The sequence below is a fragment of the Schistocerca cancellata genome, chromosome 4, assembly GCF_023864275.1.
Source record: "Schistocerca cancellata isolate TAMUIC-IGC-003103 chromosome 4, iqSchCanc2.1, whole genome shotgun sequence".
NCBI lineage: Eukaryota > Metazoa > Arthropoda > Insecta > Orthoptera > Acrididae > Schistocerca > Schistocerca cancellata.
In genome coordinates this window covers 460,034,468-460,062,384 of record NC_064629.1, presented here as the reverse complement: position 1 = coordinate 460,062,384, position 27,917 = coordinate 460,034,468, and the positions used below count along the sequence as shown (strand labels likewise).

Sequence of the window (27,917 nt, the reverse complement as noted above, 5' to 3'; positions counted from 1 at the left end):
TAAGCTTTATGGGTTTTTTATTTTGAATTGGGCTTCTGTTTGATCAATTCTTGTGTCAAGGTGGATCACGTGGCATCAGCACTGGTACTCCTTCACTTTAAAACCTTTCGAATCCTAATATGGATTCGCGATCTTAAACGATGCTCTTCATGTTTAATTCCCTGGTATAAGCAGTTTAATCATTTCGAGGGATGAACCTCGTGCAAAACGAAGTTAAAGTCTGAGTGGGTTGTACTTTTCGATCACGAGATTTGAATTTGGTTCCTTTCCTAGTGCAGTAGCAATTTTTGAACAACTCTACCACCATATGTGGACAAAGCGAGGAACTATGTGCAAAGGACTCCTGAAAGAATTCCCTACAGAATGAACGATTTATTTAACGATTTTCAAATATCACGGTAATTAAGGAATTTATCAAATTTGGAGGAAAAGCTTTGAAGTCTACATAATCCCTCCGGTAGCACGACCTCTAGCTCTGATGTGATTCAGTAGTGATAGTGGATGTATTGTTTTCTGTTGTGTTGCGTATGTAACAAATTCAAAATTTGTCTCTTTAGTGTGGACCCCTACTTTCACGTCATTCTGTTTAGGATCAACTTGATTTAAGACCGAGTTTTACAAATGAGAGATTATATAAATTGTCGTTTTATTTGGATTACCAATTACTAAAATGAATTCAGTCTTAATCAGAGTTGGCATTAACATGTGCCCACGCCACACGCATCCCATAAATTATCTCCCTAAAGTTTTAAATTTTACGCAGAGAGAGAGAGAGAGAGAGAGAGAGAGAGAGAGAGAGAGAGAGAGTGTGTGTGTGTGTGTGTGTGTGTGTGTGTGTATTTCATCCCCACCCAGTCTATATTATCGGGCTCTACTCGTTGTGCAGTTGAATATTAAGGCCTTTTTAAAGTCTGAAATGCTTCCGCAACAGCTGACGTAGCATTCAAGTTGGTTAACGTTGGTTTAAACGAGGGAGGGGGGGGGGAGGAAGGGACAAAACTTATTTCATCGGTCCCTTGTTCCGAATGAAACAATGCCACAAGGGTGAGAATAAAACAAGCGAGACTTACAACACAAAACGGAGAGAAAGGAAAAAAAAAAAGAACGACGGAAGGGCAACAAACAAATGGACAAAATGGGAGAAGAAAACCACAGAAACGCAAGGACGAGGTAGTAGAGATTAAAACGACAAAACAGATTACATAGCTGGCCGACCATGAGGATAAAAAGGAGAAGCCAGCCACATTTCAACACATTAAAATCTCCATCATAAAAGCACTAGACTGGGAGACACAGAGGGACAAACGACATGCGCTAGAACTCAGATCGACTGATAAAACCTACCCTTACGGTTGAAACGTAAAACCGAATGAGCCGATGAGGCGTTGTTTGCTAAAATCAATGATAATGAGTCCGGCAACCGAAGATGAAGTCACAGGGCAGCCAAGGAAGGACAGAGCAGAAGAATATGGGCCACCGTCAACCGGGCGCCGCACCGACACTGAGGTGGGTCTTCACAGCGCAGGAGGTAGCCGTGGGTAGCCCAGGCATGGCCAATGCGGAGCCGCCACAGAACCACGGAGACCCTGCGAGTGGCCCTCATTGAGGACATCCACACATTCGTGGTCCCCTTAATGGCTCGCCGTTTGTTGTGCGTACTGAGAGTTTGCCATTCCGTCTCCCAAAACTAAAAAATCTTGTGGCGTAATAACGAATGCAGGTCAGTTGCGGGGATGCCGATCTCCAGAAGTCGTTTCCGTGTAGACTGTTTAGTCAGCCTGTCAGCAAGTTCTTGCCTGGGATTCCGATGTGTCCTGGGGTCAAGACAAACACCACTTAACGACTGGACCGTTACAGGGCATAGGTGGACTCTAGGATGGTTGCTACTAAAGGATGACGAGCGTAGCACTGGTCGATAGCTTGTAGGCTGCTCAAGGAGTCAGTACACACAAGAAACGACTCCCCAGGGCATGAACGGATGTGCTCAAGAGCACAAGGTAACCACCAGCTCTGCAGCTGAAACACCGCAGTCAACGGGCAAGGAATGCTGTACAATATGTCCTCCATCGATATACGCAAAGCCGACGTGACCATCAGCTCAGCCGTCGTTGTAAATCACTTCGTGGCCTCAGTACATGTCAAGAATCTTGAAGTGACAGTGGAGAGCTGCGTGGTGAACTGAGTGCTTTGGCCATGTGAAAGGTACAGGCTAAGCCGCTGCCTAGGGGTACACCATGGAGATGTACACGAATGGCCTTTAAGTATAGGTGGTACAGACAAGGACTCCAGATAGAAGTGACCAGATGCAAACTGCAATTGTAAGCCCTGACCTGTGCCGCCAATGCGGAAGATGAACCGCCGTGGGTGGGAAAAGGCGACGGTAATTCAAATGCACAGGAGAACTACGAATGTGTGCGATGTAACTGGCCAGCAGTTGCGCACGCCTGACCTGCAACGGAGGGACTCCAGCCTCCACCACGACACTGGTCACCAGACTCTTCCTAAAAGTTCCCGTCTAGTCAAACGCCACAGTGGTGCACTGGGTCGAGTAACTGCAACACCTAGGGGGCCGTCGAACCAAAAACCAGACTCCCATAGTCAAAGGCAGGATTGAAGAAGGGCTCTGTAGAGCTGCAGCAGCGTAGAGAGATCTGAACCCCAATTGGTGTTGCTCAGGCAGTGGAAGGCATTGAGGTGCTGCCAGCACTTCCGCTCAAGCTGACGAACATGAGGTCAAATCCATTAGGCGTCGAAAACCAGTCCTACAACTGTGTCTCCATTACAGTTAGTGGATCGTAAGTAAGGTAAAGTTCTGGTTCCGGATGAATGGTTTGACGTAGACAGAAGTGCATAACACACGACTTCGCAGCTGAAAACTGGAAACCGTAGGCTAGAGCCCACAACTGCGTTTTGTGGATGGCTCCCTGTAGGTGCCACTCAGCAACATCAATACTGGTGGAGCAGTATGAAATGCAGAAGCTGTCTGCATACAGAGAGGGTGAGACTGACAGCCCTACTGCTGCTGCTGCTGCTGATGCTGTTAGACAGGTAATTGTCACAAAAAAAGAGAGACTCAATACAGAGCTCTGTGGGGCCCTATTTCCTGGATATGGGAGGGAAATATGGGAGGGACCAACTTTGAAATTCTTGATAAAAATCCGGAGCAGGCCTCAGACCCCACTCAATGTGGCAAGGATATGATGTCGCCAGGTGGTGTAATGAGGTTTTCATAAATAAAAAAAGGCGGCAACAAGGTTTTGGCGTCTGGAAAAGGCTGTTCAGATACCAGACTTGAGGGAAAATATTATCAGTGGTAGAGCGACCCGGGCGGAAACCGTCAGGGCATGGAGCCAGTAGGCCATGTGACTCCAGGACCCCACCCAACCCAACCACAGACACCATACATTCCAGCAGCTTACGAAGAACGTTGGTGAGGCTTATGGGCAGATGGCTATCGACATCAAGTGGATTTTTACCGGGTTTGAGCATAGGGATGATGGTGCTCTCCCGCCATTGCGATGGAAAGACGACATCGCACCAGATCCGGTTGAAGATGAGGAGATATCGCTTGTAGTTGGAAGAGATGTTTGATGATATGACTGGATCCGACCTGGCCCAGCAGCTGTGACGAGGCAATGTGCAAGGGCACTGAGGAGCTCCCAATTCTGTATATGGGGTGTTATAGGGTTCACTGTGGCATGTAGTGAATGAGAGGACTTTCCCTTCCATCCACCATTTGAGAGAGCGAAAGGCTGAGGGTAATTCTCCAATGCAGAGGCGCGTGCATAATGCTCAGTGAAGTACTCGGCAATCGCGTCTGTAGATTACACGCCATTTACGTTGACACTGGGAACACCTGTTAGGATCTGGTACCCAAAAACTCTTGTGATCTTTGCCGAAACGTGGGAAGGTGACTTATGGCATCCAATGGTCTACACGTACCTCTCCCAACACTCCTATTTCCGTCGTTTTGTAAGCTCGCGAACGCTGGCAGGGAGCCATTTAAAGGCTATGAGGTGCTCCAGGGAAGGGTGCCACTTACGCCGCTGTAGAGCTCGCCGACGCTACTTAATTGCTAATTGCCTCAGCGACTTCCGGCGACCACCAAGGGACTGTCTTTCGCTGGGGGCGCCCTAACGAACGAGGGATCGCGTTTTCCGCAGCAGAAACGACCATTTTAGTTACCTACTCAACCACTTCATCGATGTTACCATGTGGGAGGGATTAAACGGTGACAGCAGAGGTGACAGCTTACCAGTCTGTCTTGTTTGAAGCTCATCTAGGCAGGCGTCCGTGGGCCAGACACTGGGGCAGTAACAGGAAGATTAGGAAGTGGTTACTATCATACAGGTCATCATGTGCTCTCCAGTGGATAAATGGGAGAAGGCAAGGACGGCAAGCCGAGAGATCAGTGGCAGAATATGTGCTGTGTACCACAATGAAATGTGTAGGGTACCTGTATTTAAGAAGCAAAGGTCGAACTGAGAAACTAAGGTTTCGACATATCTGAATCAGCCAGTAAGAGCAATGACACCCCCACAAGGGGTTATGCAAGTTAAAGTTTCCCAAAAGTAGGAAAGATTTAGGGAGTTGATTAATCAGTGCAGCCAATGCATTCAGGGGTACTGCTCTATCTGGAGGAAGATATACATTGCAGACAGTTATTTCCTGCGTTGTCCTTACCCTGACAGCCACAGCTTTAAGAGGGGTTTGAAGAGGCACAGCATCACCACATACTGAGTTCAGGACAGAAACAAACTCCACCTGACACTATCATAGTAACTGCAGTTCTTGTAATATCCCCTACAGCCACAAAGGCCAGGAGTCTGCATTTCTGGGAACCAGGTTTCCTGAATGGCAATGCACAAAGCAAAAGCTTAACAGTTGCCGTAGGTTTGCTAGGTGGTGGAAAAAACCTCCGCAACTCCACTGGATGATTATGTTATCCTGAGGCTGGGGAGGCATGAAGCACACAAGGCAGCAGGTTATGTCTCAGGGTCACTTGGTCACTTGCTGCCAATGAGTATTTCTAGACATTTCTATGGTGGATAAGGCATCAACGAGATCCAGGTCCTCAGGGGATACTAAGATCGCCACCAAATCTTCATATGCAGAATTGATAGGGAGTGGTGGTGCTGGGGGGGGGGGGGGGGGTTGGGGCCACCAGAGGGTCCTCTTTCTTAGACTACTACTATTAAGTTTGCTTGCTCTCTCTTTAGGGGCTTGCTGGGAAGATTTACCCAAAGCAGCTTCAGGCATGGAGGAAGACAATCTCTTTGTTCAGCAGCTTTTGGCTCCTTGAGCCACTGGCGAGTGTGCTGTTGCAGTAGTGGAGACCATGGGAGAGAGGTTCCCAAGGGACCCCTTCTGCACAGGAGGAGCCATAGGAGGCTGTTGCTTCTCTGACTGGGGGAGGGGCCGGTGACCCCTGCATCTGGGAGGGCCTTGTTCCTTAAGTAGGTGCTCTGGGAGCAACAGATGAGGATTTGCCCCGAACCACCAAGGGGGGCAGAGGTATTCTGGTGGCCTGGAGGGCCAGAGTTCACAGCACAGAGTGAGGAATGACTGGCATTTGGGACAGCGATGGTGACGTAGCTGTAGCATACGTCGATGTCAGCTGAATGTGGTGTGATCTTTCAAATTTAGATTTAGCCTATGTGTAAGTCAATCAGTACAGTAGTAGTGCTCTCCACAGTTGATGCAAGTGAGAGCAGGTGCACATTGAGTATCTGGGTGCAGCGGACGTCCAGTTTCGATATGTGGCGCTGGAAGTTTAGTGGGAAGACGTGTCCAAACGTCCAGCACTGCATAGGGGGAGGGACATATGGTTGAATGTTACTGCAGTAAACCATCACCTAGACCTTTTCAGGCAATGAATCACCCTCTAAGGCCAAGATGAAGGCACCGGTAGCAAACCTTTTGTCTTTGGGTCTCCTGTAAATGTGCCAGATGAAATGAACACCAAGCCGTTATAAGTTAGCGTGGAGCTCGTCGTCAGACAGCAAGAGGAGGTCGCGATGGAAAATAATCCCCTGGACCCTGTTGAGGCTTCTATGGGAAGTGATGGAAACCGGAATATCACCCAGATTGTCACAGGCGAGTAACGTTCGGTATTGGGCTGGTGATGCTGTCTGAATCAAGACTGCGCCGTTTCGCATCTTTGACAGCGCTGTCACTTCTCCAAACCTATCCTCCAGGTGTTCAACGAAAAATTGAGGAGTCCCCATCAGTTCTGCTACAGGCTAAAAGCCGAGGCGAATATGGCTCTCCGTCTGTAAATCTACGTTCCTCCCACGGAGTAGCAATGGAGGGAAACGATTTAGGGTCATCCCTGTCGGCATTGTATTCTATCTCGCCATTCTTAGAGACTGCTGGTGCCATATGGTCACCAGCAAGATATGACAGTCTGCTTCATTGTGGGTCATCCGCCACTCCGATCAGGGGCTCTCTCCACAGGTGCCACCCTGCCACAACAAAGACCAACTGGCATGATGGCTGTTTCCTGGAGTCCTGATACCCCAGGAAGACAGGCATCTACTCCTTGGCATTCGTGGGGAGTTTACAGCTCAGGCATCAGCAGTGCCATCCCTGTGTTGTCAGGGGGTACCACCAAATGGGTACATGACAGCCCCACCACAATGGACTGGCTACTGTGCTGGATACTGGGCGCAAAGAAATCCAATATTGTCATGGGGGCGGAAGAGGACAATAGACAACGGAAGAAGACGACATACCCCAGAAAGTGTCCTCGTCCAAATAGTTGAATTGTAGGTGGAGATGCAAAACCATGATGAGAGGTTCAGGAGATCGAATCTAAGGGCACTATGGATAACTCGTGCACCACGTAAGGCGTCCTTGCCCATATGGCCCGCACTTCTGTAGCATTTGTGAAGTGGCAGGTCAAACCATAGAATGTGACCTGAACTCTTAGGGCCGAAAAGTGAGACTCGTTTTATTCGCCTCTTACGACAGGCAATACCTCGGGCCTCTAAGCCCCAGACCCTGAGGGGAACAAAAGTTTCTCTAAATGTTAGTATGTAACAATAATTTTACAGTAATTAAAAATTAAGCTACACTAAATTTACTTCAAAAAGACGTTTTCTCTCTACGGCTAATAGTTTACATATTTTGAGGTCGGAAAATTGCCGATTAAGTGCGGTTTCAATTGTACAAAATTAATTTTGTTAAATGTAGTCGGCAAAGAACATATATTAAATGTGTGTACCCCTGTTACTTCGAAACAGCTGTATTAAGATATAGACTGTGTTCTGGGGTGGAAGATGGTTGAGTATCTAAGGGTAGGAGCACGAGAGAAGATATATCACCTGACAGTGGTCAGACTTCCCTCCATCATGTGTCTTAACTGAAGAGCGAGAATGTTATTCCCATTATCTACGCCTCTCAATCACAAAAGCAACTGCATGGTGTTCCACAAAGCTACACTGACTACAGAGCACCTAATGAATCACTGGGGACTGTACCGACCTGCTGAGGGGTTGTGTTTTCCATTAAGTGCATTAACACTACATGGAATACAGATATAAGTTGTATTAACTCATGAAGTTCATATGGACAGAATCTACGTCAGTATCTGCACGCTGTTCTACACTGTTAGAAGGGAAATTTTGTTCTTGTCATTCCATATGGCGGCTGTAGCGTTATTCCGGGAAAGCGACTTCCACCACGAGCGCTATACTCCTTTTTTTGCAGCTGGACTATACTCCCTAGAATTTTTGTCCAGTCCTCTTATGTGGATAAACTAACTTCACTGAGCTCATGTTTACAGAGGACTTTTTCAGTTTGTTAAATGAATACTTTTTGCAGTTTATTGCGGTTTTATACTTAGTATGTTCCTATAAACGAAGGCTGATAAGTGTATAATTTGTGTGATGTCAGTCACCCTTTTAGTGTTGGTGCTAAAGGAATTTGAATGGTAAATGTGGCACCTTGCTGCTGTCTGTAATTCTATTCACTAGGTGGTGAAATAACCACTACAAAGTTACGGCACTTCTCACCATTGAGATACTGGTAGCCTGTATTAACCCCTTCCATTCAGTAATTGCTGTCAGTTTTCGAGTGGGTTGCACTGAGTGGAACCCTTTACCACATATCCACAGTATATCTTCCACGGTGGATGTGAATAAGACCGTTGTAGTGAGTAATTTGTTCGGAGTAACAATCTGCTGTAATGAAGTACTGGGCATACTGGAATACCTGAAGTTTCATAATGCCTTCTGTGGTTAAGCATCTGGGCGCTTTGATAATTTGGGGAGCTGATGCTGGGGTAATCCGTTTGATACCCCACATGCCGTAGGAAGTATTCCAGCCAGTGCTAGTGGAGTGAATGTAATCGCCATTGTCTGATTCCTCTTTAGAGTATGTTACACTTTGAACAGGCTCTTCAGTGCGGTACAGTTGACAAATCCAGCTGTTTATGTTTACGTAACTGCTCACTTAACTGCGAATAAGTACTTATTTAATGAACTGAAAAATCACTGTTTAAAAAACGAGCTCAGTGAAGTTTACTGAGATAAGAACTGGACATGAAGCGCTCGGCAGAGACAGAAGAAACACAAAAGCGAGCAGCACTCTCATAGAAGGGAAGTTAGCCCTTCACCGAAAAAATGCTACTGCTGCCGTACAGAATGAATCTTTTGTCCTCTACCATGGTAGAATAAGGTGCAGAAATCTACATCTATTCTTTCCAAATGCGTTTCTTGGGTTCGTATTAGTAACTCGTGTCTGTATTCGTACAGTGTATGTACTTTGTGGAGAATACAACCCTGGATTACGTCGCTAATGATTCGTAATGCGCGCTACAGAACGTCAGTCTAACTGAACTGTCCTGTACATGCTTCTTATGGCGTAGTGGGCTAGATAGAATGGAGGAAACAACCTCCTACTCTTCAGTTGGCAGACTGAATTGCAAGACCACATTCCGGCGAAGTACCTTCCGTCGCAATTTTAGCCCCTCTTCCCCTTTTATAACCTCTGAACACAATTTAACCCTTAATACTTTACTGCACTTACAAAAGGATCGCGCCTATCAGTGATCAATTTCATGCAGATTTATGATAAATACAGGGTTTGGCAAGAAATTAAAATGACAAAGGGGAGCTCCAGGTGGCCAAGCGTTTAAACAAAATGGCAGTTATGACGCAGCTCACGTGAGGCATGAGCTATTTATGTTAACGTAGTTTCCAGACAGTGATGAAAGCCTCGGAAATAGTATAGAACGGTAGTAGGAGGGTCGTGCCGTCGCGTCCCTAGGCGGGAACTTTTTCCGTGTTCACTTTTCTTAAGCTGCAAATAAAAACTAAGCAACTCAGTCTCATGCAGCACTGTATGCTATAAACCTTTCTGGGAAAGGGAATTTACACATGCCTAGGAGTAGTACTGACTTGTGGATGGAAAATTCAAAAAACGGTGGTTGAGAACGCGGTAAAATCTAGGAATGTCATCACTACTTCAAAACCTGGGAAACTTACAGCAGCTTTGAACAAAAATGCTGACTTGTGATGGAGCCCTGCTTGCCGGAGAAAATTTCTTCTGTTAAGTGACTCAAGGGGAAGACATACAATATTTTGAAACTACATTTTTTAAATAAAGAGGGATTGCCGGCGTTCAGTATTAAAGCCAATCTCCCAGTGCACTCTTTTGGTGGAACCCTGCGATGTCTAATTTTATAATCAGGTATAGAATTTTATTAAGAAGCTTCAAAACTGCTCATACCTCAGAAATCACATCCCGCGAAGACTGCATCAAAATATATTACATTTTTCATCACTAGCTTTCCTCGCCAATATCGGGGGAAATTATGCGTTACACGTGATTAGCAGCCAAACTGCGTTGAGAGCGAACCTTTCTAAATGTAAAGCAAGTTTTTTCTGTAGAAACTTAACTGTAAAAATACGGTGCTTATGGCATGTCCAAGATGCCTAGGAAATTACTGCTTCCCTGTTACGATGAATCACCGCAGCAAATGCGAAATCAACTGTAAGGTATCTAATTTTATATACTAAGCTCTTGTGCACAGCTTTGAATTCTTTCCTGGAAATTTACACTGAAGCAGCAAAGAAACTAGTATAGACATACGTATTCAGAGAGAGAGAGAGAGAGAGAGAGAGAGAGAGAGAGAGATATAAACAGGCAGAATACGGCGCTGCGGTTGGCAACGCTTAGGTGAGGTAAGTGTCTCGCGCAGTTGTTAGTGCGAGTTATGGATGCTGACGCGAAGAGCGCTATGTCGGCGGACGCTGCTTCGGCAGCGCACGCAGACTACACAGTCTAAATCGGCGAGTGTGGTGGGCGGGGTCTTGCTCCCCAACACCGTAGCACGTGCTTTAGATGTAGGGGGGGGGGGGAGAGTCCACTGACTTGGCTGTTTTCAGGTGGGCCCTGCACCGCCAGTGCTAGTGGAAGCTGCGTCGCGGACGAGACACTTGTCTCGCACGCGAATGGCGCAGTTACTAGCTGCACTGGCGTCTCAAAGGCTTCTTCGGTCACAGCTGTGGTCAGCGACAGGTTGGCGTTCCTGAAGGGGTTAATCCCGGCCAGGAACCAGAGATTGAGGTGGATGCTACTGTGAGGAGACAACCTGACACGGACGCATCGAGGAACCACCCTGCTGCTTCTTCCGAGGAGATCCCCGCTAAGTAGCCTGCCGCCTCAAACAGCAAGGCGCCTGAGGTGCGCACTAAGAAGTCATCTGCCGTGGGCACCAAATACCTCCAACAGCGGCCTCCCCACTGTGGATGGTTTTTAAGTGCCGAACAGGAAGCTCACTACCAGGGCAGCTGCACTCACAGGCACAGCCGTCGCCGACTACAAACAGGTTTGTCACGTTCACTGATGTGCCAATTGATAACGCACAGCCAAGTAAACCAAAGACGGCCGCACCTCCTTCCATTGTTACACAATGACCGAGCGATTTGGAGAACTTTCAACAGCTCTTATTAGTGCGGACTCTTCTGTCGCGGTCAAAACAGCGGTCCGCGACACTAAGGTCTCTGTGAAACGCATGAGGATAACGATGCGGTGATGGGTGTGGCTAAGGCCCAAGGTCTACCATATTATACCCACCCGTCTGAGCCACTCAAGCTGCTCAAGGTAGTCTTGCGCGAACTACCTTTCCAAATGAACCCAGCCCACCTCAGAGGAGCTGAAAGAATTAGGTTTCGGCATCAGAGCGGTCTCTGCCATGAAAATTTCGTGCACCAGATAGACCCCGCTGTTTATGGTTATCTTGATTGACAACATAGAAAACAGAAAAGCATTCCAGCTGAAAACATCGCAAATATCACTGTAATACAGGTTGAAAAGTTTCGCGGCAAAGGCCAGAGGGTACGATATTTCTGTGCCAAGGCCTAAATCGTGTAGCTGGGTTCTGCACTATGTCGCCCAAACGCGTAAAATGCGCTGGACCTCATGGAAGCTGAGAGTTCAAAGCAAAGCCAGAGGAAACGTCCCAATGCTGCAACTGCAGCCAAAGGCACGTTGCTAGCTATTGCTGGTGGAACACTTTCCGGAAGGCAGATGCTAAGCAGCGCACCACTAACACTCCGGTCAGACGAGTTACTCCTGGCCTTACTTTTACTGTCACGATGGGAAGGGGTACCGCACCCACACCTGCACTCGCACCCACACCCACACCCGGCCTCGTGTGGAGAAACGTGCAAATGGTCATTGCTCGCGCCAACGTAGATCACTTCGCGGACGTGTGGCTCCTAGGTCATGTGCCTATATATGGTCACGCCCAGGTATTTCCCGGTTCGTGAGCACTGAATGGGGCCTCCCATGATACGAAGCGTTACTAAATCCTCATGAAGCTTTCCTTCTGAACGTCTGGCTGCATCGCGTCGCAATTCCACGTAACTTCAGGTGCCGGTGTGTTTTAGGGTGGGCGCGCGACGCCTTCCCTACTTCCACGAGTCAGATTTCTTGTTCTCGTTTTGAATCGTAATCTGGTTGCGCTGTTGCTGTATGTTGTTCTCTTCACGTAGTGCGACGTTCTGTTACGCCAGCAATAGGTCCGGCCATCTGGTCGTGCGCCAGCAGACTTTGTTGCCCGAGTCACGGATGAGTGCATTCTCCCGTGTCCGTACGGCCGCGTAAAAGCGTTGCGCCTCTTGCCGGAATCTTGTAGCAGCGGGATTCCTGCCATTCTGTGGAGTTCTCCTGTGCTGAAGTCTCGTGGTAGGTGTAGCGCTAGCCTAAGCGTCTTGTTTTGGACCTTCATGATGGGGCAATTGACATCTGCCTCGTCCAGGAAATCTTCCTAAAACCTGGTATCCATGCGCGAGACAAGTTTCATTTTCCACCGCACTGATAGGCATACAGAGTGGGGTGGTACTGTCATTTACGTTAGGACCTTGCTCAAACACCGTCGTACAGCTCACACAACCAGCAAAAATTCAAGCTACTGCTGTTGTGGTAGAGAATGTCAGGTCAGATGACATTTATCTCAGTTAATCGGCCACCTGGAAGTCCACTAGAACCCAGAGGTGTTTAAGCATTACTGTGTCTCCGCGGTGAACTTTTATTGCGGGAGACTAATGCAAAACACGTGGAGTGGCATTTCAGAGTAACAAATAATAATGCCCGCCGTCTACTGCGAGTAGTTCGGCAGCACAGTGCGGTAATCTTAGGGCCCTATGACCCGAAGCCCTGACGTGCTTGACATCGCGGTTGTGAGGGAGTGACGCCTCACTACCACCACAAGTCGGGTGGCTCTTTCGTCGGACCAACTGCTGATCATTTTCGGCATTGACACTGACGACGTGGAGCCACGGAAACTACAACGCCAGCTAGGGAGGAACAGTTTAGAGAGGAACTGCAAACTTACGACACAGCTTACAATGGACACACACTGGGCTGCAGACGCTGCCACACACAGGGGTACACAAGCACCTCCTGACAGGTCACATCAGGCCGCTGCACATCATGGGAGGCCCCATCCCATCATCTCGCACGGCTAAATATCTAGGTGTAACTCTCGATAGGCACATCACCTGGACGCCACGTATCTGTTAGTTCTGGGGGAAAGCGCATGCTCGTTTGAAGGCACTATATACCATACTACACCCAGAATCAACGCTTCCTCCACACTGCGTAATTACGCTGTATCTGGCACGAATCCAACCAGTGCTAGAATAAGCGTTTTCTGTGTGGGGAAACAAAGCCGATAAACCCACAAGTCGTCTCCTAGGTATACAAGGGGGAGCTCCGCGACTCTCCTTGTACTTACTGCCAAACTACACGACTAGGGCCTTGCATGAGGAAACATGAATACCCATCATAAGTTATCGCATAAAACAGACTGCCCGAAGGTTCTATGAAGCGTCGCGGCAGTCTGACAATCGGTTCAAGTCTGGGAAACCAGCAGCACTGACTGATCCGGCAGTGAGATAGGCAGTAAACAAACGCGTCAATGCTTCAGACGTAAAGAGGCAAAAACAGTTAGGGCATTAAAACACACCTGGAGGAAATACAGGAAGTTACAAAAACTTAGCGGAGAGTAAGGGCAGTCATTTTAGGAAAAGAGCAGGTGTGCGCAGTTGTTGGATCGTTTACTGCTGCTACGATGGCAGGTTATCAGATCTGAGTATGAACGTAGTCTGTACACGAGCGATGGAACACCATCTCCGAGCTAGCGATGAAGTAGGGATTTTCCCATATGACCATTTCACGAGTGTACCGTGATATTCAGGAATCGAGTAAAACATCAAAGTCCCGACATCGCTGCGGCAGGAAAAAGATCCTGCAAGAACGGGACTAACGACGACTGAAGAGAATCGTTTAATGTGACAAAATTGCAGCCTTCCGCATACTCCTGCAGATTTCAATGCTGGGCTATGAAGTGTCAGCGTGCGAACCATTCAACTAACATCGATACGGGCTTTCGGAGCCGAAGGCTCACTCGTGTACCCTTATGACTGCAAGACAAAGATTTACAACTCACTTGGACCTGTCTACACTGACATTGGACTGTTGATGACTGGGAACATGTTGCTTGGTAGGACGAATCTATTCAAATTGCATCGAGCAGATGGACGTATACGGGTATGGAGACAACCTCATGAATCCATGGACCCTACGTGTCAGCAGGGAACTGTTCAAGCTGGTGGAGGCTATGTAATAGTGTGGAGCATGCGCAATTGAAGTGATATGGGACCCCTGATACGTCAGGATAAGACTGACAGGTGACGCGTATGTAAGCATCCTGTGATCACCTGCACACATTCATTTCCATCATTCATTCCGACGGACGTGAACAATTCCAGCAGAACAATGCGACACTCCATACTTCCCGCATTGCTATAGAGCGGCTCCAGGAACTCTCTTCTGCGTTTAAACACTTCCGCTGTTCACCAAACTCCTCAGACATTATTGAGCATATCTGGGATGCCTTGTAACGTGCTGTTCAGAAGCCATCTCCACCCCCTCTTACTCTTGCAGGATTCATGGTGTCCGTTCTCTCCGGCACTACTGCAGACATTGAGTCCATGCCACGTCGTGTTGCGGCACTTTTGTGTGCTCGCTGGAGCCCTACACGATATTAGGCAGGTGTATCAGTTTCTTTGGCTCTTCAGTGTATTTCCGATCTCAGATTTTCCTTTGCCTTTCTGTTCATACCTTTTATGAAAATCAGAAATAATTTTCAATGTATTGTATATTTATTTGCAGCGTAGGTTCAGTAAAAACAAAGTAAGAGGTTCCGTTTAAGGACTACCCCACGACGCTCTGATTACCGTTCTGTACTCTCGTGCACCAACCGCTGCCGAATCTGTGTAAACAAATGACTACTAGCTTGCCTACTCGTGGTAGAAAGACGCCATTTTCTCTAAACTATTAGTCGTCTGGAGCTCCCAATTCTGTCACTCATTTCTGGCCAAGCCGTGTACATCCAATAAATCTGGACGATATCTGGTGAGCTGGCGCTGTCCCTTCAGAGGCGGTACACACAATATTTGTTCTTAACCCACTTCAGCACTTATATCATTAAAACACTATTTTTTTCGTCCCTACAAAAACTATTAGTCCAAGAGGATTATTTTTTGTAGACAGTAATTTAGTGTAACTTTGTACTTGGAAACGTTTTTCTAAAATCCGCGGTTTTAGAGTTATCCAAGGAAACACCACCGAGGATGTTTAATATGTTTTTCACGTGTTTAAAAATATGCGACTATGGTTTTTCCGCAGTTTGATCTTTTTCGATTTCTTCGACAGGTTCAGCTAATGGGCACGTGTTTTTAGGGATCGCGCAGCCACAGTGCCTTTTATTTTCCTAAAGAAAAGAACTGTTGCCGCTTCTATGTTCAAGAATACGCATTATGCGCGCATGACTGCGCAGAAATTTTAAAACAGTATAAATCACAGGTAAATTTGCGTTGGATAGTTTTAAAGAATATATTCGATTTAATTGTTTTATTTAACTGTACTTATTACAAATTAGCATACGACTTTTGTAAATTTTCTGTTCCATTATGGTCTGCGCCTCAGTATTTTCGATAGGAGTACCACTTTTGTATTGTGGGTGAACGTTTTACATACTCTTGGCACCAAACGACGTAGACCGTTCAGCGAAACTGTCTGATAACCAGAATACTTCATAACGTTAACAGCTATTCCAGCCAATTAAGATTACTGACAATTTAGCTGAGAGCTATTTGAGGTTCAGTTTTATGTACTCTGCGATATATTAGTTAAAAATGTAGTAGTTTTACATTTTAACGTAAACAGTAACAGGTTATAAGCAGTTTCGAGGCAGTATCCTCAAGTTAACGCTTACAATGACCAGCAATTGTCAGTTCTACTCTGAGGCGAAAGAGTCATGGGATATTTTTTAATATCGTGTCAGACTTCCCTTTGCCCAGAAAAGTGCCGCAACTCTGCGTGGCGTGGACTCAAGTCGTTGAAACTCTCCTGCAGAAATATTGAGCCATGCTACCTCTATAGTCGTCCGTAATTACGTGTTGCCGGTTGAGGATTTTGTGCACGAACTGACCTCCAGAGAGATACTCAAACCAATCGCAAGCAATTGTGGCCCAGTGACAGGGCGCATTGTCATCCACAAAAATTCCATTGTTTTGGAACAAACTGTCTCCAGGTAGCTGGATATAGCCATTTGTACTCAATAATAGGTTCAGTTGGACCACAAGACAGTTTATTCCAAGTAAACATAGCCTGTGCCATTATAGAGCCACTACCAGCTTGAACATTGCCTTGTTGCAACCTTTGCTCCATGGCTGAATGGAGTCTGCGCCACACTGACCATAGCATCAGCTCTTACCAACTGAAATCGGGACTTCTCTTCCCAGGCCACAGCGTTCCAGTCTAGGTTCCAACCGATATGGTCACGAGCCTAGGAGAGGCGCTGCAGGCGCGTAGTGCTACGAACACGAAGAAAGTTTTGCATCACTTCGGTGTAGATCCCTCAGTGTTTGGTGGGTCACGTCGTCCGTAAACAGCTCTACTCAATCTATACCAGGCATGTTCGATAGGGTTCTTGTCTGGAGAACATGTTTGCCACTAGTCGAGCGATGTTATCCTGAACGAAGTCATTCACAAGATGTGCAAGATGTGGGCGCGAATTATCGTCCATGAAGACTAATGCCTCGACGATATGCTGCTGATATGGTTGCAGTATCGGTCGGAGGATGGCATTCAGGTATCGTACAGCTTTCATAACGCATTCGATGACTACAAGCGGTGTACGTCGGTCCCACAATGATACCCCAAAACAGCAGGGAACCTGCACCTTTCAACACTCGCTGGACAGTGTGTCGAAGGGTTTGAACCTGACTGGGTTGCCTCCAAACATCTCCAACGATTGTCTGAAGGCATATATATCGGTGAAGAGAACGTGATGCCAATCCTGAGCGGTCCATTCGGCATGTTGTTGGGCCAACCTCTACCGCGCTGCATGGTGTCGTGGTTGTAACGATGGACCTCGCCATGGACGTCTGGAGTGAAGTAGCGCATCATGCAGCCTATTGCGCACAGTTTGAGTCTTAACCGACAACTCCATGCTAACGCCGCTCTTTCGTTATGTGAAAGCGGTCAGTCACTGCGTTGTCCGAGACGAGAGGTATTGTCTGGAATTTGGTATTCTCAGCACACCCTTGACACTGTGGACCTCAGAATATTGAATTCTCTAACGATTTCCGAAATGGAATGTCCCATTCGTCTAGTGCCAACTACCATTCCGCGTTCAAAGTCTTAATTCCCGTCGTGTGGCCATCACGAAGTCTGAAATCATTTCATATCAATCACCTGTGTACAAATGACTGCTCCGCAAATGAACTGCCCTTTTCTACCTCGTCTACATGATTCCACCACCATCTGTATATGAATATATCGCTATCCCATGACTTGTCACTTTCAGTGTACTTGGCCGTCGTCATTTCCGCACTTTATGAAAATGAGCGTAAGAGCATCCTTGTCGCAGTCACGGAAGGAGACAGATGGCCAAAATTGTTGTTTCAATTTTTGATTTATGTAATTCTTCGTGAAGCACGATTTTACCTTACTTGTGAAGGCATAGCTACTACGTGTCACCCGATGTGACATTTTAGTGTGCTGAGTAATAATTGCTAAGAGCAGTAAAGGAAACAAAAGGAAAATTCGGAGTAGGTATTAAAATCCATAGAGAAGAAATAAAAACTTTGATGTTCGCCGATGACATTGTAATTCTGTCAGACACAGCAAAGGACTTGGAAGAGCAGTTGAACGGAATGGACAGTGTCTTGAAAGGAGGATATAAGATGATCAACAAAAGCAAAACGAGGATAATGGAATGTAGTCGAATTAAGTCGGGTGATGCTGAGGGAATTAGATTAGGAAATGAGACAAAGTAGTAAAGGAGTTTTGCTATTTGGGGAGCAAAATGACTAATGATGGTCGAAGTAGAGAGGATATTAAACTGTAGACTGGCAATGGCAAGGAAAGCGTTTCTGAAGAAGAGAAATTTGTTAACATCGAGTATAGATTTAAGTGTCAGGAAGTTGTTTCTGAAAGTATTTGTATGGAGTGTAGCCATGTATGGAAGTGAAACATGGACGATAAATAGTTTGGACAAGAAGAGAATAGAAGCTTTCGAAATGTGGTGCTACAGAAGAATGCTGAAGATTAGATGGGTAGATCACATAACTAATGAGGAAGTATTGAATAGAGTTGGGGAGAAGAGAAGTTTGTGGCACAACTTGACCAGAAGAAGGGATCGGTTGGTAGGACATGTTCTGAGGCATCAAGAGATCACCAATTTAGTATTGGAGGGCAGCGTGGAGGGTAAAAATCGTAGAGGGAGACCAAGAGATAACTACTCTAAGCAGATTCAGAAGGATGTAGGTTGCAGTAGGTACTGGGAGATGAAGAAGCTTGCACAGGATAGAATAGCATGGAGAGCTGCATCAAACCAATCTCAGGACTGAAGACAACAACAACAACAACAACAACAACAACAACAACAACAACAACAACAACAACAACAACAACAACAACAACTCATCGAAAACCAACGTGCACTGCATTTGCTAGAGCTCAAATTATTGGAAAATCGAAATGTCTTCATATTATATGGAGGAAGTGGTCACGAAACATGAATACGTACTGATGAGTAGACGGCCGGCAGTGCATTAGTTCTACGGGTCCCACCGATTGACACCTACATACCGTGCTGGAAGAGACGCTCCAGAAGTGCGTCTCCGTGTCCGTGTCGGAGCGGCGGCAGCAGCACGTGGACTGCGGCAGCTCTAGCACGGCGCGCAGTCCCGAGAAGGTGCAGGTGGCCACGACGCGGCAGCCGGGCCCCTCGACGCATGGCAGCATGCCCTGCCCCTGGTCCACATGGCGCAGCCGGAAGCCCAGCCCGGCCCGTAGCAGGTTCACGATGTGCGACACGTCCACGGGGTCTCCGTGCTCTTCCGTCTCCTGTGAGCAAACAAATTCCCGTTTGCATCCGGGAGGATGCAATCGATCCAGGTAATCGCTCTATTAGCTTGCGCTTACTGCATTTTGTTTGTACCTATTCAGCTCTTAAATTCGGTAACCGAACACGGCACAACTAACATGTAAGGATGCGACCGCCACACACTGCGTTTCTTTGGCACTAATGTCATCTACATATTTGTTTTTGAAACCATACTAGTTAGAATGTACTCTAGTAGCAAGTGCTACAGACTCCATACCCCGCTGCATAATTTTGGAAAGTTATCAGATTTTAAATAAAACACTAAGACTACGCGCACACGAAGTGTAAAGCACCGATGTATCGGCGCTATAAAACTCTGCGCGTTTCTCATGTTTGAAGAATATATTCGACAAAATTCTGTTCTATGAAATCTGCATATATTACAAATTAGCACAGGAGGCTACTTTACATTTTTTGTTGAACTATAGTCTGCCGTGCAGTCTCATGGATGTGTGCCACAATGGGGAAATTATTTGCCTTACACTGTTAAGCTATCGTCAACACTTTCATATACCCACGCACCGAACTGAACTAGCTAATCACGATGATAACACGGCAAGTGTCATAGCCGTATTTCTGAGAACTTCTCTCAGAGGAAGAGGAGTCAAAATGAACACGTGTTTCGGCTCATCCGTATATTGTTTTTGTGGTCTTCAGTCCTGAGACTGGTTTGATGCAGCTCTCCATGCTACTCTATCCTGTGCAAGCTTCTTCATCTCCCAGTATCTACTGCAACCTACATCCTTCTGAATCTGCTTAGTGTATTCATCTCTTGGTCTCCCTCTACGATTTTTACCCTCCACACTGCCCTCCAATGCTAAATTTGTGATCCCTTGATGCCTCAAAACATGTCCTACCAACCGATCCCTTCTTCTAGTCAAGTTGTGCCACAAACTTCTCTTCTCCCCAATCCTATTCAATACCTCCTCATTAGTTACGTGATCTACCCACCTTATCTTCAGCATTCTTCTGTAGCACCACATTTCGAAAGCTTCTATTCTCTTCTTGTCCAAACTAGCTATCGTCCATGTTTCACTTCCATACATGGCTACACTCCATACAAATACTTTCAGAAACGACTTCCTGACACTTAAATCTATACTCGATGTTAACAAATTCCTCTTCTTGAGAAACGCTTTCCTTGCCATTGCCAGTCTACATTTTATATCCTCTCTACTTCGACCATCATCGGTTATTTTACTCCCTAAATAGCAAAACTCCTTTACTACTTTAAGTGTCTCATTTCCTAATCTAATTCCCTCAGCATCACCCGACTTAATTTGACTACATTCCATTATCCTCGTTTTGCTTTTGTTGATGTTCATCTTATATCCTCTCTTCAAGACACCATCCATTCCGTTCAACTGCTCTTCCAAGTCCTTTGCTGTCTCTGACAGAATTACAATGTCATCGGCGAACCTCAAAGTTTTTACTTCTTCTCCATGAATTTTAATACCTACTCCGAATTTTTCTTTTGTTTCCTTTACTGCTTGCTCAATATACAGATTGAATAACATCGGGGAGAGGCTACAACCCTGTCTTACTCCTTTCCCAACCACTGCTTCCCTTTCATGCCCCTCGACTCTTATAACTCCCATCTGGTTTCTGTACAAACTGTAAATAGCCTTTCGCTCCCTGTATTTTACCCCTGCCACCTTCAGAATTTGAAAGAGAGTATTCCAGTTAACATTGTCAAAAGCTTTCTCTAAGTCTACAAATGCTAGAAACGTAGGTTTGCCTTTTCTTAATCTTTCTTCCAAGATAAGTCGTAAGGTCAGTATTGCCTCACGTGTTCCAACATTTCTACGGAATCCAAACTGATCTTCCCCGAGGTCAGCTTCTACCAGTTTTTCCATTCGTCTGTAAAGAATTCGCGTTAGTATTTTGCAGCTGTGACTTATTAAACTGATAGTTCGGTAATTTTCACATCTGTCAACACCTGCTTTCTTTGGGATTGGAATTATTATATTCTTCTTGAAGTCTAAGGGTATTTCGCCTGTCTCATACATCGTGCTCACCAGATGGTAGAGTTTTGTCATGACTGGCTCTCCCGAGGCCATCAGTAGTTCAAATGGAATGTTGTCTACTCCCGGGGCCTTGTTTCGACTCAGGTCTTTCAGTGCTCTGTCAAACTCTTCACGCAGTATCTTATCTCCCATTTCGTCTTCATCTACATCCTCTTCCATTTCCATAATATTGTCCTCAAGTACATCGCCTTTGTATAAACCCTCTATATACTCCTTCCACCTTTCTGCCTTCCCTTCTTTGCTTAGAACTGGGTTGCCATCTGAGCTCTTGATATTCATACAAGTGGTTCTCTTCTCTCCAAAGGTCTCTTTAATTTTCCTGTAGGCAGTATCTATCTTACCCCTAGTGAGACAAGCCTCTACATCCTTACATTTGTCCTCTAGCCATCCCTGCTTAGCCATTTTGCACTTCCTGTCGATATCATTTTTGAGACGTCTGTATTCCTTTTTGCCTGCTTCATTTACTGCATTTTTGTATTTTCTCCTTTCATCAATTAAATTCAATATTTCTTCTGTTACCCAAGGATTTCTATTAGCCCTCGTCTTTTTACCTACTTGATCCTCTGCTGCCTTCACTACTTCATCTCTCAGAGCTACCCATTCTTCTACTGTATTTCTTTCCCCCATTCCTGTCAATTGTTCCCTTATGCTCTCCCTGAAACTCTCTACAACCTCTGGTTCTTTCAGTTTATCCAGGTCCCATCTCCTTAAATTCCCACCTTTTTGCAGTTTCTTCAGTTTCAATCTGCAGTTCATAACCAATAGATTGTGGTCAGAATCCACATCTGCCCCAGGAAATGTCTTACAATTTAAAACCTAGTTCCTAAATCTCTGTCTTACCATTATATAATCTATCTGATACCTACTAGTATCTCCAGGATTCTTCCAGGTATACAACCTTCTTTTATGATTCTTGAACCAAGTGTTGGCTATGATTAAGTTATGCTCTGTGCAAAATTCTACAAGGCGGCTTCCTCTTTCATTCCTTCCCCCCAATCCATATTCGCCTACTATGTTTCCTTCTCTCCCTTTTCCTACTGACGAATTCCAGTCACCCATGACTATTAAATTTTCGTCTCCTTTCACTACCTGAATAATTTCTTTTATCTCGTCATACATTTCATCTATTTCTTCATCATCTGCAGAGGTAGTTGGCATATAAACTTGTACTACTGTAGTAGGCATGGGCTTTGTGTCTATCTTGGCCACAATAATGCGTTCACTATGCTGTTTGTAGTAGCTAACCCGCACTCCTATTTTTTTATTCATTATTAAACCTACTCCTGCATTACCCCTATTTGATTTTGTATTCATAACCCTGTAATCACCTGACCAAAAGTCTTGTTCCTCCTGCCACCGAACTTCACTAATTCCCACTATATCTAACTTTAACCTATCCATTTCCCTTTTTAAATTTTCTAACCTACCTGCCCGATTAAGGGATCTGACATTCCACGCTCCGATCCGTAGAACGCCAGTTTTCTTTCTCCTGATAACGACGTCCTCCTGAGTAGTCCCCGCCCGGAGATCCGAATGGGGGACTATTTTACCTCCGGAATATTTTACCCAAGAGGACGCCATCATCATTTAATCATACAGTAGAGCTGCATGTCCTCGGGAAAAATTACGGCTGTAGTTTCCCCTTGCTTTCAGCCGTTCGCAGTACCAGCACAGCAAGGCCGTTTTGGTTAATGTTACAAGGCCAGATCAGTCAATCATCCAGACTGTTGCCCCTGCAACTACTGAAAAGGCTGCTGCCCCTCTTCAGGAACCACATGTTTGTCTGGCCTCTCAACAGATACCCCTCCGTTGTGATTGCACCTACGGTACGGCCATCTGTATCGCTGAGGCACGCAAGCCTCCCCACCAGCGGCAAGGTCCATGGTTCATGGGGGGGCATCCGTATATACCGTTTCTGAAAAAACGACCGTCAAAGTGTTCGACTTAATTCAGATGTCTTAGCAATCTATAGGATGAGCAGAACTGAAGCCACAGTGGGTAGCGTCGAGGTCTCACTTGTGTCCCTTGCTCGAAACCTGATCCTTTATTCACTTATCTACTATGTACATAGAAGATTATTACACGAATGTTTGCTATCAAGATATGGAATACGAAGACATTAACTGAAATTACAACTAGGTTTCACAGTGTCATACATTATAGAATATTGTACGGTATTTTCAGAGGTTACACTCTTAAATTATTTTTCTTTTCATCTACATCTACATGATTACTCCGCAATTCACATTTAAGTGCTTGGCAGAGGGTTCATCGAACCACAATCATATTATCTCCCTACCAATCCACTCCCGAACAGCGCGCGGGAAAAACGAACACCTAAACCTTTCTGTTCGAGCTCTGATTTCTCTTATTTTATTTTGATGATCATTCCTACCTATGTAGGTTGAGCTCAACAAAATATTTTCGCATTCGGAAGAGAAAGTTGGTGACTGAAATTTCGTAAATAGATCTCGCCGCGACGAAAAACGTCTTTGCTTTAATGACTTTCATCCCAACTCGCGTATCATATCTGCCGCACACTCTCCCCTATTACATGATAATACAAAACGAGCTGCCCTTTTTTGCACTCTTTCGATGTCCTCCGTCAATCCCCCCCCCCGGTAAGGATCCCACACCGCGCAGCAATGTTCTAACAGAGGACGAACGAGTAGTGTAAGCTGTCTCTTTAGTGGACTTGTTGCATCTTCCAAGTGTCCTGCCAATGAAACGCAACCTTTGGCTCGCCTTCCCCACAATATTATCTATGTGGTCTTTCCAACTGAAGTTGTTCGTAGTTTTTGCACCCAGGTACTTAGTTGAATTGACAGCCTTGAGAATTTCTTTTGGAACTCATGTGTATCACCTCACACTGAATATATCGCTACCCCATGACTTGTCACCTTCAGTGTACTTGGCCGTCATTATTCCCGCACTGTATGAAAATGAGCGTAAGAGCACCCTTGTCACAGTCACGGAAGAACACAGATGGCCAAAATTGTTTCAATTTTTGATGTGTGTAATTCTTCGAAGCCACAGTATTTTTGTATTATACTGATCGTGGAGACATTGGACACACTGAAATTTGGAACACCACGAGCATCGCGCTAAGTCATGTTTTGAACAAACCTCATTCGGGAAAGAAATGGTAACTCCCCTAAAGATTTCACGCGTTGGCAATTTTTTCGGCGAACTACGCATAACGAATCACTTTTCGGAAAATTGACATCTGCAATTGTTTCGAATCCAGATACATTACAGGAATTTCACAGAATATGATTTCAAATAATTTTTTCCATTCAGTTACTTTACACTGAAGCGCCAAAGAAACTGGTGTAGGCATACGTGTTCAAATACAGAAATGTAAAAAGGCAGAATACGGTGCTGCGGTCGGCAACGCCTACATACGAAAAGAATTGTCGGGCGCAGTTGTTAGATCGGTTACTGCCGCTACAATGGCAGGTTATCAAAATTACAGCGAGTTTGAACGCGATGTTATAGTCAGCGCACGAGCGATGGGACACAGCAGCTCCGAGGTAGCGATGAAGCGGGGATTTTTCCCATATGACCATTTCACCAGAGTACAGACAATTTCAGGAATCGAGTAAAACATCAAATCTCCGACATCGCTGCAGCCGGGAAAAGATCCTGCAAGAACGGGACCAACGAAGACTGAAGAGAATCTTTTACTGTGACAGAAGCGCAACCCTTCCGCAGATTGCTGCAGATTTCAATGCAGGGCCATCAGCAAGTGTCAGCGTTTTTTTGTTGTTTTAGGGCGCAAAACTACTGTCATAAGCGCCCGTTCTGTGGCTTAAGAAAGGGTAAAAAACCGAATGGAAATCAGCAATGGGAGCAAAACTCAAAGGGGGAAACTAAAAACAGAAAGAAATTACCATAGAAGGGGGGGTTTAAAAAAACTTCAAATAACCGATGTCATCTCACTGACACGAACTCGAGGACTCGATCGGCTGAGTGCGTGTCATCTGCTAAAATGGAAGAAACATCAGGCAACAGCCGTAAACAGGCGCGTAGCGGATTAAAATAGGGGCACTGAAGTAAAAGGTGTCTCACCGTCCACGGTTGAGAGCAGTGGGGACAGATCTGAGGGGGAGCACCACTTAAAAGATGTCTATGGCTAAAATGACAGTGCCCTATCCCGAGTCTAGTTACCTCCTCCCGACGACGATGTCGGTACGAAGAGGTCCAAGCACAGGGAAGAGGTTTCACGTCCCATAATTTTTTATCAGGAAGTGTAGACCAATGTGCATGCCATAAAAGATCAACACGACGACATAAAACACTCCGTAGATGGGCGAAGGGAACCATGTGAACAGCGGGCCGAGGAAGAGAGACTGCAGCCTTGGCAGTTATATCGGCTGACTCGTTTCCGCGGATACTAACGTGCCCTGGGATCCAGAGGAATTCCGCAGAGACGCCCCCCAATTGGAGCAAGTGGAGACAGTCCTGAATCCGGTGGACCAGAGGGTGCACAGGGTAAAGAGCTTGGAGACTGAGGAGAGAGCTGAGAGAATCTGAGCAGATAACGTACTGTATCCGCCGATGGCGGCGGATGTAGTGGACAGCCTGGAGAACAGCGTAAAGCTCCGCAGTATAGACCGAACACTGGTCAGGAAGCCGAAAGCGATTTGGGGTGTCGCCAACAATATAGGCACTCCCTACACCTAACGTTTTCGAGCCGTCGGTGTAAATAAATGTGGCGTCCGTCATTTGTGCACATAGAGCAGCAAATGCCCGACGATAAACAAGTGTAGGGGTACCATCCTTGGGAAATTGACAAAGGTCACGGAGCAGGCAGATCCGGGGACGGAGCCAAGGCGGTGCTGTACCCCAAGTTGTCAAGAAGGTTTTAGGAAAGCGGAAGGAAAGAGAATGGAGCAGTTGACGGAAGCAGACTCCCGGGGGTAGTAGGGAGGAGGAGCGGCCTGCATACCCTACATCAAAGGAGACGTCGAAAAAACAGGTCATGGGCTGGATTAGCAGGCATGGAAGAGATGGCTAGCATAACGACTCAGGAGGACTGCTCGCCGATTGGACAGCGGAGGTTCAGCAGTCTCAGCATAAAGGCTGGGCTGGTGTAGAAAGCTCTAGACGCTAAACGCAATCCACGGTGGTGGATAGAGTCAAGACACCGAAGAATAGAGGGCCGTGCAGAGTAAACTACGCTTCCATAGTCCAATGTCGAGTGCACTAAGACGCGATAGAGGCGGAGAATGACCACTGGTTCCTCTCCTCAGGAGGTACAATTCAGAATAGGGAGGGTGTTGACGGATCGCAGACAGCGAGCCGAAGGATATGAAACGTCCGAGGACCAGCACAGTTTTCTATCAAACTTAAGTCCCAAAAATTTAGCGACGTCCGCTAACGGAAGGTCGACAAAACCTAGATGTAGGAAGACGGAGGAAACTCCATAAGACGCCAAAAATTTACAGTGTCTGTCTTACTGGGAGAAAAGCCGAAATCTGTTTCGATGCTCCATGAGTGGAGCCAATCGAGACATCGTTGGAGACGACGTTCAAGAAGGCTGGCCCGTTGAAAGCTGTAGTAGATTGCAAAATCGTAGACAAAGAGAGAGCTCGCGACATCGGGAAGGAGAAAATCCGTAATTGGATTTATGGTGATGGCAAATAGCACAACACTTAGCACGGAGCCCTGGGGCACTCCGTTTTCTTGGGGGAGAGTACGGGAGAGAGTAGTGTTCACCCGCACTTTAAATGTGCGCTCTGCCATAAATTCACGAATAAAAAGGGGTAGCCGACCTCGGAAGCCCCAACAGAACAGTGTGCGGAGGATGCCTGTCCTCCAACAGGTATCGTATGCTCTCTCCAGATTAAAAAATATTGCTACCGTCTGGTTTTTCCTGAGAAAATTGTTCATGATGTAAGTGGAGAGCAACAAGACTGTCAACTGCATAACGATGCTTTCGGAAACCGCATTGGGCAGGTGTTAAAAGACTGCGGGACTCCAGCCACCAGCTTAAACGGCAATTCACTATGCGATCCAAAACTTTACATACACTACGCTTCATACATATGGGGCGATAGCTGAAGGGGAGATGTTTGTCCTTTCCAGGTTTCGGAACAGGAATGAATATAGCTTCCGCCATCTTCTTTGTTTTGTTTTAGAGCGCAAAAAAACTGATGTCATACGTGCCCACGTCTAAACTATAGAATGAAAACAGAGACAAGGGAGAAGACTACATGTCAGTCTTAATTGAAATATGAGACATTCTAACAAGGCACGTGGAAAATGGGCTAAAAAGTCACCATACAATAATGGAGATCCAAAACTAAAAATTAAATGGCCTTCACCATGTTGAATCGGCACATAAGTAAAATGCGGGCGATAGCCCGCGCGTCATTTGCTAAAACAGCTGATAAATCAGATGGAAAAGCCAAGGTGGAACGTAAATTAGTAAAAAAAGGGCATTCCATCAGGTAGTGGCGGACAGTTAAAATCTGGGCGCAATGCGTAGAAAGTGATAGGGCAGCGCCATTGAGCAAATAGAGATGGCTAAAAAGGCAGTGCCCAATAAGCAGCCGAGTTAAAACAATCTCCTCCCGGAGGGAGGGCCGAGAGGAGGTCGTCCAAGGCGCTGGGAGAGGCTTAGTAAGCCGAAGCTTTTGCCCGTGAAGGGAGAACCATTTGCGGTGCCAGAGGGACACCACCTCCTGACAACCCCGCTATCTTCTGGGAAAGCTACTGTCGGTCCAAATTAGATTATAAAGGCGAAAGAGGTAACGCAGACTGTGATATGATCAATGCAGCAACATTTGGATGTGGACGCCATCCGGTCCTGAGGCAGAAGAGCGAGAAGTGAGTGCGTGTTCGAGTGCCACAAAGAGAAAACAGTATAATAGCTTTCGTTTCTTCGGGAGAAAGGCTGGCGGGTAATTTGAAGA

The 27,917-nt window shown here is 46.1% G+C and overlaps 1 protein-coding gene across 1 annotated transcript in view; it reads right to left on the bottom strand.

Annotated features, from left to right (window-relative positions):
• LOC126184256 (uncharacterized) overlaps positions 1–18,828 on the bottom strand; it is a 72,275-nt gene extending 53,447 nt beyond the window's left edge. The window contains exon 1 of the mRNA XM_049926624.1: positions 18,673–18,828. Within this exon, the coding sequence (XP_049782581.1) occupies positions 18,673–18,828 (156 nt within the window). The remainder of the gene's footprint in view (positions 1–18,672) is intronic.
• Positions 18,829–27,917: the final 9,089 nt, after the last annotated feature.